Raw genomic sequence first — 12,092 nt, forward strand, 5'->3', positions numbered from 1 at the left:
TAGAGAGTGTGTTTGAGGTTGAGGTGTTGTAACTTAAAAGCTATAGCTGCTGTGGAAAAAAAGTTGTAACTATGAAATAAAAGTTAGTAATATACAATAAATATAAATTTTAAATAATAATTTTGATGAAATTATTAAAGATATAATAATTTTTCATTATACAAGTGAAAAATCATATCAACATACTTTCTAAGGTACAACAGCTAATGTTTACCGAACACTTTAGTGTTGTATCTTTTAAGTTATAGCTGTCTAACTTCAATACCAAACGCACCCAAAATTGGCAAAATCTCTAGCTCGGTTGGGATTCTTTTAGGTCGAGCTTAAAAGCAGGAATTTATGTGTTACATTTTTTGAAAAAAACAAATTTCATTATATTATACAAATTTATAGTATGTAAAATTTTATTTTTATTAGATTATGTTTTAAAAGTTAGGCCGAAATAATTTAAAACCTTAAATATATGTTATGACTTATTAGTGTGTTAAATAAATATTAAAAAGTACATCTTAATTAAAATAAAAAATATTTTTTATTTTTAAAATATTTATTAGACCTTTTGATCAAAATCGGACTTTTAAGTGAAGCTTGAGCCCAGCTCGACCTTTTAAAAAAATGATCGGGTTGGACGGGTGGGCATTTTACATCCCTAAATAAGTTATTAATACCCGGTTCCTTTTAAAAGAAAAAAAAAAAAAGAGCCAGTTACCGTTGCAACGTGCCGCACACATGACCTGCACATCTTATCTTCTGTCAACAAAATTCCATTCAAGTTCAAACCCCTCTATAAACCTCTCTCATCCACACTCCAAAAGAAGAGCAAAATTGAAAAAAATAAAATAAAATAAAATGTCTCTCTTCCTCCGCACTCCTTTCCCTTTCATATCCCCAGTCCTCTCCAAATCCCAAACCGGCGTCGTTCCAATCCGCTCCGCTATGTCGTCTCCAGAGAAAAAGACTCGGAGAAAGAAGCAGCAACGGCGGCAACAAAAACACGGCGATTCTTTACTATCTACTAACGGTTCTGTCGTGTCGGCGGCGGAGCAAGGGCTGAGGCTGATATTCATGGAGGAGTTGATGCAGCACGCGCGGAATCGCGACGCCCCTCGCGTGAATGATGTCATTTATGACATGATTGCCGCCGGCCTCAGCCCTGGCCCAAGGTCGTTTCATGGACTCGTTGTCGCTTATACTCTTAATGGCGACCATGAAGGCGCTGTAAGAATTACTTAAGTTCTCTCTCTTTATATTTGTAATTGTATATTTCTTTAGAAATGAATTGAATTCAACAGTATAGTTTTATAGATGTAGTATGTTTAAGTACAAGGAAATGTGAGAAGATGAGTTGAATTTATTTACCTATTTTTTACACCAATTTGGATGCCTTGACATCGAAGGATTCTTGTAATAAAAGTGCAGATGCATTCATTGAAGAGAGAGTTGAGCGCAGGAGTCCGTCCTCTTCATGAAACGCTTATTGCACTGGCTCGTTTGTTTGGGTCAAAAGGGCTTGCAACCAAAGGCTTAGAAATACTTGCAGCAATGGAGAAAATAAATTATGATATTCGCCAAGCATGGCTGATTCTTGTTGGTACAGATACAGTCTTTTGCTAACTTCATTGATTGTAGTGAATGAAATTTTATACATACCTTTGTTTCTGGGATTGTTTTTGCCTAAGTTGGCCAATTCATTTGTGATTAGAGGAGCTTGTCAGAAACAAGTATCTGGAAGATGCCAACAAGGTTTTCTTGAGGGGTGCCAAAGGTGGCCTGAGAGCTACTGACGAAATCTATGATCTGATGATTGCGGAAGACTGTAAAGCTGGGGATCATTCCAATGCCCTTGAAATTGCATATGAAATGGAGGCAGCTGGGAGAATGGCAACCACATTTCATTTTAATCATCTCCTCAGTTGTCAAGTAAGTTTCTGAATGTGGTTTGTTTTCTATTCAAATTAAGGATTTATTAGTCATATTTGAACAGTTCTTTACTGCCAAATAAACTTGGTAATCACTGGCAATCATACATTCTTCAATTGTTTTGATTATGTTGACTACCGGAATCGAGTAGACGCACGTGATTGACTGAGCTCTTTAAGAGACAACAATTTGGTAATGTAATAATAGAATTTTCTTAGAACAGTAGATGCATGTGATTGACTGTCTGTAAATGATAGAACAGTCGTGTATCTCTAAGAACAGAGAAAAATCAAACAGGAGATATCTAAAAGGGAGAAATTTGCTAGGACTTTCTGGTGTCTCAAATCAGTCTCTGCAAATAACCTGATAGGTTCTATAATCCATAATCTCTCTAAGCGGTTTTAACTCTGTGAAAAGTAGTTCTTTAATGTCTAATATCTATCTGTTCTAGTCTGTTTGATATTTCTCTTGTCCATACCTTAATTACAACAATTCATAAGTTTAGAGATGAGTACCATCCAAATTTATTTGTGCATTGGTTTGGGCTATGTCAAAAATCAGCTCATGTGGAGATATATTTACTGCAGATGTTGCTGTCCATTTGTTTTTCAGCTTGTAAAGGTCTTGACGGATAATTTTGGTTTCATGGTCGATTATTTTACATATGAAAAAGATTTATTAAAGCATTGTTTCTAACTGAATGAATGAACCATTATTCAAAGTCCATATCTTTATTGTTTTAATACTGTGAAATTTCAATCTGTGACTTATGGTGAGGAGACAATTTTGCTGCTCATATACTTTAATTCTTCATAAACCTTGATTTTCAATGATTATGATTAATGTTAATGTGATTGCTGTCACTTGCTCTTTTTTGTTTTAAACCGCTTTCATTCAGTTCCTTTATTCACTTCTCTCTCAGAAATAATAAATATGCTCACCAGTTGAAAAATTCACGTGTAAGACATTTCCATGTTTGTTGATTAGAATGGCTTGGTTATACAGTGCATGGTTGTGAAAATTGCACCAAGAGTCTCCAGCTGATACAGTGCATGTTTGTGAAAATCACACCAAGACTCTGTAGCTGAGGTCTATCATCAGGATGACATCTAGCATTAATTATGTCTTAGTGATTTCTTTACTAACTAGAGATTTCAAATTTGTTTGAATTCAACATGGCTATTTCTTGTTACATTTTTAACATCACACTGACATTGTCTATTTCTTATATTTAGGCTACTTGCGGAATACCTGAAGTAGCTTTTGCAACATTTGAGAACATGGAATATGGAGAAGGTCCACTTAATTGTGCTTGCTCTTATAAAATTTTACTTTTTCTATTTCTTGTGTCTGTTTTATGAATTTTAGGCAAATTTAAGTAACATTGATTGCCTCCAGAAGAATCAGTGTCAATGCCCTGGGAACAAATGTGATGTTACTCAATCTTTTTCTCATTTTGCATCATACGATTGGTTAACTTGGGTCATGTGTTTCTCAACTTCTCAATTTTCTCAAATCATTTCCTCACGTATTTTTATTCTGGCTTCTCTTAGATCTGGTTATTATCAAACTAATATCTTGTATACTGAAGTTGGAAGTAATTGGATTTAATGGAAATATGTAGATAATAAGTAAAGTTTGTGGTGGACACTTCTACCTTTCCAAGAGTTTGATTAAATGTTTGTTTAAGTTGTATGAAATTCTTAAACTTTTTGATTTGTCAGGCCAAGTTTTCCTTTTCACTTTTTATTGTCCTTTTGTACCAGATTATATGAAACCTGATACAGAGACTTATAATTGTGTGATCCAAGCATACACACGAGCTGAATCTTACGACAGGTGAATTTTATAGCACATATGGCATTGGCAAAGTTTCTTTTTGACAGTCTACCTTTTTTATAAGTAAATATGGTTGTTTCTAGGTATTCTTCATTGGACCTCTTTGGTTGCCTTGTTTCTTCCAGTTAAAACCATGATATGAATATGGATACGAAAGTTTAATTGTCTTGGGATTGTTATCATGCATTTCACTTTATTCATTTCCTATTATTTATTTTTCTCCTTGCTGCTAATACCCGTACATGGCACCTGGTACTGCCACTATAACATAAGATAATGGACTAGCTAATCTTCTTCTAGTCTTACCTGAGAACATGTCATTGGCTAGCAGATTGACACAAGGTATTAGTCAGTGACTTTTATGATTCAGGCTTATGAGTGTTCGGTTTAATGGACTATCTAGTTTGCAACAATTTAGAATCCATGATTAGGATGGCCTTGATTGTAGCCTGTTCTGCATAATTCTTAGTACAGAGTTCATTTTGCTTGAGTTTTTCTTTAAGGATAAAATGTATTCTCTGAAGCATTTACATTTTTGTTGAAGTTGCATTCTACAGGAGATAGCTTGGACTGCAATAAGGTTCAATATTTTGTATATTTCTTTTCACAAAAGAGTAATGGAATCCTTTATTTTCAGTCAAACTCCCCTGAAAGACTTTGGGTGCATCTCTTTCCTGGAATAAATTTAAATACTTATTCGCGAAACAGTTGATTAGAAGAATTGTGCTACTTGAGTATGAATCTAATTCTGTTCAAAAGTTTTTCTCACATATCGCATCTGCTAATGGCTTATGGTAGGGATCTAAATGAATCCAGGACTCAAAAGGAAAGAGGTTATATATATTTCTTTGGTTTTTCGAACTTATTTGTTGTTGAAAGACGCCGTCTAAGAAATTTTCACTGTCTAGCATATTAGATTAATCTCCTGTTCTAGTTATGTTCTGTTGCCAATTACGTGCTAATATGTATAGAGTTTCTACCAGTGATCTTGATTCTATGGTTGAATGATCACTCTTTCACATGAGCTAACCGGATTTGGACATTTTTTTGTTCTTTGGAAATCGTAATATTCTCAAGAGTTTCACTAACATTGTTTCTATGGTTTTGATTTGTAATGTAGAGTGCAGGATGTTGCTGAGTTGCTTGGCATGATGGTCGAAGACCACAAGCGTCTGCAACCTAATGTGAAAACTTATGCGTAAGAAAAACCTTTTTCTGCCATTCTTAACCATCTAAAAAGCAAATTTGTCAATTAATTTATATATGTTGCATTGGTTTGTGTAAAACTTATCAATGTATCATTTGCTATTAACTTTATGTCTTAGAAATCTTTTTATTTTCTCTTTTTCTGTTCAAGAAAATTGGCTCTATTATTTATGAACTTGTATTTTACCTAAAGATGCAAACAAAATAAGGATTTAATTCATGTTAGACCTCTGATCTTTAGGTTTTTAATTAGCAAGCCAACATGTTTGTTGCTGTAATGCAGGAAAATTTTGATTGACAGGATTTGAATAATGTTAAGGTGTATAGAAGGATTGTTTTGCTCTTTGGTGGCATGTATATTGTTGTCCTTTACCTTTTACAACCTCTTGTAGATTGTAGCAAGGTGAGACTTGGCATGTAATCTTTCACTGGGTCCCTTTTTTTTGGTTATAGGAAACCACACAAAATGCCTGTGGGAAAAATTCCTAATTTGGAAACAACAAATATGCTTGCAAAATTGGTAATTTTTATTGTTCCAAATTTCGAAGAAAAAAGGAAGAGGATTCTGGCATGTATAAGAAGTGATAAGAGAATGGTAATGTATGGTAGAGACTGCCACTTTAAGATGGGAAGTTGACAAGAGGAACTCTCCAGAGTTGGAAGTCCATAGAGAAATGCTGAAGCTTCAATCTCTGGGCAGACAGTGTTACTAAAGTTTTTACTATATTATCACTTCATTTTAAATCAAATTATGGTTCATGTACCTGAAAACGGAAAGAAAGAAAAGAAAAATCAGTTGTTTTAACTGTTGCAATTTATATATTTTTTCTTAGAATAAAAGATGAGCAATGCACGTAGCTGGAATGTTAGCTTGGAACTATGACATATGTGAGCTCATGTACCAAAATGTCATCTTGACAGTTTTGACTAGCATTTGAGGAAAATTCACTTCTTTTGAGAAGTTCTTTCATGTAAAAACTCTTAATATTTATATAAAAAATTATATAGTGATGTATGTTAAAGTGCTTGCTGATGCTTGTCTGGCCTTTTCAGTCATAACAATGTTTCATTTATTTATTAGCTGTGCATTTTGATATCACTATGTAGCCTTTTTATGCATCTCCTTATTCCACCTGGTAACTGTCATAACTCTGAACTATTATTCTTTTCTGTTGTGTCCATGTTCAGGCTGTTAGTGGAATGTTTTACCAAGTATTGCGTAGTAACGGAAGCTATTCGACACTTCCGTGCACTTCAAAACTATGAAGGGGGAACAAAAGTTTTACATAATGAAGGAAACTTTGGAGATCCACTATCTTTGTATCTGCGGGCTTTATGTCGAGAAGGTATGCCCATTTCTCGGTGAAAGAATCTTGTATCTTTAAGTATTTTCTTTCTTACTGCAAACTGTGCCGTCGGAGATTTTGAAAACAGGAAATTCTGGTTTGCCTCGCCTGAAAGATATTGAAATTGCATGAATTAGAAATTCGTAAGATTAATGTTGACAATGCTAGATGTGTAAGGAGCTTAGCTGTCATATATGACTCTTACCTTAAAGATTTGAGCTATTCTACCATTCTGGGAAAGGGAACTTTAAAGCCTGCAAGCAATTTTTTTGTTTTTTTTCCTTTTCCTGCTAATAAAACTCCTAATCATAGCTCCTAATCTTTTCATCAATTTAGTTTCAAATTTTGTGGCCAAGGAAGATTGATTCTTAATTTATGACATTAATAGGTCATAGTAAATCACCCTGTATGACAAATTACCATCACCATCTGTTAAAATACAAACGGTTAGGGCCTGCAGGTGATTAGTTTGACCTCACGACAAAATCATAATATGGTCTTGTGAAGTAGCCCTGACTGCGTTTGGGACTATTATACTGGGCACGATTTCCTCTGCTAAGGAAACGGGTTGCCTGAGTAGCAGTTGCCTCTGCTATGCTGGTTGTTTATTCTTTTCTAGGTACCTGAGAGTTCCCCTTCTCATAGGGACTTCCTTAGACAAATTCATCTATAAGTCTATAGACAGAAACACTTTCCTAAACTTTGTATGACATACTCGGTTGTATGAACTGCATATGGCGTGAGGCTCAGTAAACATAAAGTTCTTTCATCTATAGTTTATATTGATATCATTTACCCTTGCTTACCTTTAAAACTTATGATAATATTTGCTCAAATTTGCCTAATTACTTAGCCTAATTGATAGGCTAAACTCTTGTTATTGTTTTCCTTTGGATTATTTTCCTGTATTTAAATCTTGTTTCTTGAATCTCTATATGTTTACAGCTGGGTCTCATGTTTGATTTAGGAAGGATTATTGAGTTACTAGAAGCTTTAGAAGCCATGGCCAAAGATAACCAACCAGTTCCACCAAGAGCTATGATCTTGAGCAGAAAATATCGGACATTGGTTAGCTCGTGGATTGAACCTTTACAAGAAGAAGCTGAACTCGGATATGAGATTGATTACATTGCTAGGTGTGCTTCTTTCATAAACTAATAATTTGCATTGGAAAAATACTGGGCATTTGTTATGTCTGTCACCATATTTTTCAAAACTTTCTTAGCTATCGGGTATCAATACATTACATCCTGCAGCCTTTTCAAAATGGGAATTGAAGCAAATAATTATTAGGATCAACAAATAAAATGCTACAGGGCATTCACTTTAGTATGGCTAAACCTTGAAAAGTTAATTCTTCTTCTGTTTTGTTGTATTCCCTTTCAGTGTTTCCAATTCCCAGAATCTAATGTATCCTCATGCATATATTGGACAACTACTTTCTTCCTCTGTTTTGTTTAGTCGTTTGTCCATCTGTTTTCATTTGTAGAGCTCGGTTGTTGGAACATTTAGCGATTCTTCAGGGTTGGTTGTTTGGGGCCCAAGTAATTAGTGGCTGCTGGGTTTGCTTCTCATGAGATTAAATGAGAAAGAGAAGATAGTGTATAGATATCATGTGATTTCGATTGGTTGTCATTAGAATGACAAGCGCATCGGTGTAACCTCTGGTAATTCATATATTTTTGTGTTTCTGTCAGGAAACTGTTCCACCATCTGTAACTTAATTTGTGCCTTAGAAATTACTCAAATTGAGCAAAGGTCCTTTGGTTGAACCTTATGAATATGCCTTGCATTGATTATTTTCATTCTTTCTTACTTGAGTATCATCAATGACTTAATGCATGATGTGGTTTTAATTAATTGTCTTTGTACATAAATCAGGTACATTTCTGAGGGTGGCCTTACTGGTGAGCGCAAGCGGTGGGTGCCCAGAAGAGGTAAAACCCCTCTTGATCCTGATGCTGTTGGTTTTATATATTCAAACCCCATGGAAACCTCGTTCAAGCAAAGATGTCTAGAGGATGGGAAAAAGTATCATCGAAAGCTTTTGAGAACGTTGCAGAATGAAGGACCTGCAGTTCTAGGAGATGTATCTGAATCTGATTATGTCAGAGTGGAGGAGAGACTCAAGAAATTAATAAAGGGTCCAGAACAGCATGTTCTGAAACCTAAGGCTGCTAGCAAGATGGTAGTATCTGAGTTAAAGGAAGAACTAGATGCACAAGGTCTGCCAACTGATGGAACAAGAAATGTTCTTTACCAACGTGTGCAAAAGGCAAGAAGAATAAACCGCTCTCGTGGCCGGCCCCTTTGGGTTCCACCAGTGGAGGAGGAGGAAGAAGAGGTTAACGACTCAGATAATTTTTTTATTTTTTTATTTTTTCCCCCTCTGACTAATATTCTTTAATATGTGCATCCCAACCTTTTCTTAGATTACACATATCTATAAAGACACTGTTGTCTTGCAACTGGAGGTTTCACTTAAATTAATATCAAATACAAAAGTGATTCATTTGGCAGGTTGATGAAGAGGTGGATGAATTAATTTCACGGATCAAGCTGGAAGAAGGAAATACCGAGTTTTGGAAACGACGATTTCTTGGAGAAGGATTGAATGGTAGACATGATAAGGCAGTGGAGATGGACGAATCAGAACTTTCAGATGTGTTGGATGATGATGTAACAGATGTGGAGTATGTTGCAAAGGATGAAGAGGCTGATGAGGAGGAGGAAGTAGAACAAGCCGAGCCTGAGAGTCAAGATGTTGACAGGGTTAAGGAGAAGTTAGTTGAAGCTAAGAAGCCTCTTCAAATGATTGGAGTCCAATTGTTGAAAGATTCAGATCAAACAACTACCACATCAAAAAGATCTATGAAAAGAAGTTCCCGAATGGTTGAGGTATTGAAAGTAACTTTTATCTATAGTTATTTTCAAGTTAATGCTTTATGGGGAATCAACTTATCAAGTTGCTACTTGCTAAACAGTTTTTTGGCTGACCTTATGTGATAGATTAACCGTCTTTATTGCTGCTTCCATAGTGCACGTATTGAAATATATATATTCTGGTGTTGTTGGAGTATACTGCCATAAGTCCTGAAGAAACTGCATGTCTTTTGGTATCTGTCATAGTATACTGACAGGTTCAATTACAACTTACTTCTTGGTGTACAATGTTGCAAAATATGCAGTGATCCCCAAAATACCTCAGATATAATGGATTTCTTGAAAAAATGATTAAGAAAAAAAGTTGCAATACTTGTTAAAATAATAAAAAATAAAAGAAATAAATTACAAAGAGAATAACAGCACTTGCTGGTAATAACATTATCCAAAAACCATTGGAATTTTAAATGGTGTAGATGTTTATTGTAGGAATGGCAGCCTCATATGCATGTGCAAGTGTGAGAATTTCTAAATACTATTAAAAAATTCTTCAAGTGTTTCTTAATACTCTCTCATTGTAAGTAAAGGAAATGAAGAGAATGACTTTTTTTTTTTTAATATGTGTGTGAGCATGTGTGCAGGCATCGGTCGCATGCATGTAAATGTAAAGGAATATATGTATGTGCATCTACACTGATAAATATGGTGTGTGAAATAAAGTGATAACAAAATGCACTGGAAACGTAAATAGTTACGAAATGAACATACTTTACAAGCATTGAGAAATGATGTTTTCAATAACTTAAGGATTAAACTGTTCAAAATTGTTTTTGTAAGGCAATTTAAGAAAATATCAGACAATTGATCTGATGTTCCAAGGTATAATCTGGGAAAATAAAAAGGAAAAGGGGAAAAAAACAGCTTTTTGAAGAGCAGTGGTGTAAAGAATTTCCTAAAATCTTGTCTCCTTCCGTTCACACTGGGATTTAGTTATCAGAAGTTAAAAGTGTTGAGGGCATGATATCTTATGTGCATCTCTTTGACATGTATGCAGGATGACGATGATGAAGACTGGTTTCCTGAGGACCCATTTGAAGCATTTAAGGAGATGAGGAAAAGGAAAGTGTTTGATGTATCAGACATGTATACAATAGCCGATGCTTGGGGTTGGACATGGGAGAGAGAGATAACGAATAGACCTCCCCAAAAGTGGTCACAGGAATGGGAAGTTGAGTTAGCTATCCAAATAATGCTGAAGGCACGTTCCTTTATCTTGCGCTTCCTTCTTTTCCAGCAATGTGTTATCTCTTATTTTTAAAATCTTCTTTTTTGTTTGCTCTTCAGTTTGATGGTTATCTGGAATCATTTCCTAAGTTAATCTTTAAATGCCAAGATTCTACAATTCAACTGCCAGATTGATCTAGTATTTTATCATGGAAATCTATCAATAACCTATTTAAGTGTTCATTAATAACATTGTTTTACATTCTCCACATTGCTATCTATTATGATGACTATCCATAACCTAATTAAGTGTTCATTATAACATTGATTTACATTTTCTACATTTTCTGCCTTTGGAGTTGAATAATCACCATATCCCCAAAGTGTTGACTGCTTTAATGTGCTCATATAGACTGAACTGGAATATGCTACAGGTAATTGAATTGGGTGGAACGCCGACTATTGGGGATTGTGCTGTTATAATACGTGCAGCCATAAGGGCTCCCTTGCCTTCAGCTTTCTTGAAGATCTTACAGAAAACACACAGTCTTGGCTATGTGTTTGGGAGGTAAGATTTTTCTGTCATCAAATGAGGACATGCTGCTTGGTTTTCAAGTTTTCTTGGTGTCAAAAGGAGTATTTGTCAGATTAGATCAAATGTGGTTATCAATTCTTCATGCTTATGGTGTTCTACTAGAAGAAGGGGAAAAGAGGTCTTTGCTGTGGGTGTAGTCAGGTTTCAGAATCACATAAATTCATTCGAGGACATATCTTAAATTTAGGGGAAAATTATACAAGCTCCCTCATGGTTGGCTTAATACATTGAATTACCGCAGGATTCAAAGTTTTCCATTTCCCTCTTTCTGATTTTGAAATAATTTAAATATCTCATGTGCTGTTAATTTTTAGCTGTTGAATTTTATGTTGACTACAAAGATGTCTGTTATAACTCTTTTTTGTTTTTCAATAGGCTGTAAATGTAGCATGCAAATTCAGTTTCTCTTTCAGATTGTAAATGTGTCACGTTATAGATGTTTATAGATGTTTCTGTTTTCAAGTCTAATCGCATTTTTTTTTTTTCCAATTGCAGTCCCCTTTATGACGAAATAATCTCATTATGTCTTGATCTTGGAGAGCTGGATGCAGCTGTTGCAATTGTTGCAGATATGGAGACCACTGGAATTGCAGTGCCTGACCAAACCCTGGACAGGGTGATAACTTCTAGACAGACAGGTGAAACTTCTGTTGATGATGCATCGTCATAGCTGCAAATGTAAACTCCAAATTTCTTCTTTGTATAGTTCTATTCTAAAGTCGAATGCAGCATTCGTCAAAGTGGCTCGACTGCTAGGGTTTTTGGATGCTGCAAAATTCAAAGTGGTAGCCCGAGTTAGAGGTTGTAGTTTTAGCAAGTGTAATTTTATCAACATATTCGTAGTGGAATTATCCTATGTGAAAGCTACGTTGAGTTTTTGCCTTGTGAAGTTGTGCACTTTCCCTGGTGATGCTTGTCTTTCCTTCGCCAACGTGCCCACAATTCGAACAAAAGTCAATGAGCTTCTATTTTATATTTATTATTTTCTACTACAGCTTGAGTTGCAATGAAGCGAGAGGAAAAAGAAACAATATTTTCTCTGTTTGATGCTTCAATCATACGACTTATAGTAAATCGGT

At 35.1% G+C, this 12,092-nt stretch overlaps 1 protein-coding gene across 2 annotated transcripts; it reads left to right on the top strand.

The window, feature by feature from the left end:
* The first annotated feature begins 714 nt into the window (after positions 1–714).
* Positions 715–12,005, top strand: LOC102630853 (uncharacterized). Of its 2 annotated transcripts, none has more exons than XM_006478919.4 (13): positions 715–1,218; positions 1,420–1,591; positions 1,703–1,920; positions 3,156–3,216; positions 3,687–3,759; positions 4,880–4,957; positions 6,154–6,311; positions 7,279–7,447; positions 8,193–8,655; positions 8,832–9,209; positions 10,249–10,452; positions 10,853–10,986; positions 11,509–12,005. In XM_006478919.4, the coding sequence occupies exons 1-13, from the start codon at positions 850–852 to the stop codon at positions 11,681–11,683; spliced, it is 2,652 nt and encodes an 883-aa protein (XP_006478982.2). In that variant the 5' UTR covers positions 715–849; the 3' UTR covers positions 11,684–12,005. The 2 variants fall into 2 exon arrangements, with proteins under 2 accessions (XP_006478982.2, XP_006478983.2); XM_006478920.4 differs by having other exon boundaries at positions 1,070–1,218; positions 1,415–1,591.
* The last annotated feature ends 87 nt before the right edge of the window (positions 12,006–12,092 follow it).

Source organism: Citrus sinensis, chromosome 3 (assembly GCF_022201045.2).
Source record: "Citrus sinensis cultivar Valencia sweet orange chromosome 3, DVS_A1.0, whole genome shotgun sequence".
Classification (NCBI taxonomy): Eukaryota; Viridiplantae; Streptophyta; class Magnoliopsida; order Sapindales; family Rutaceae; genus Citrus; species Citrus sinensis.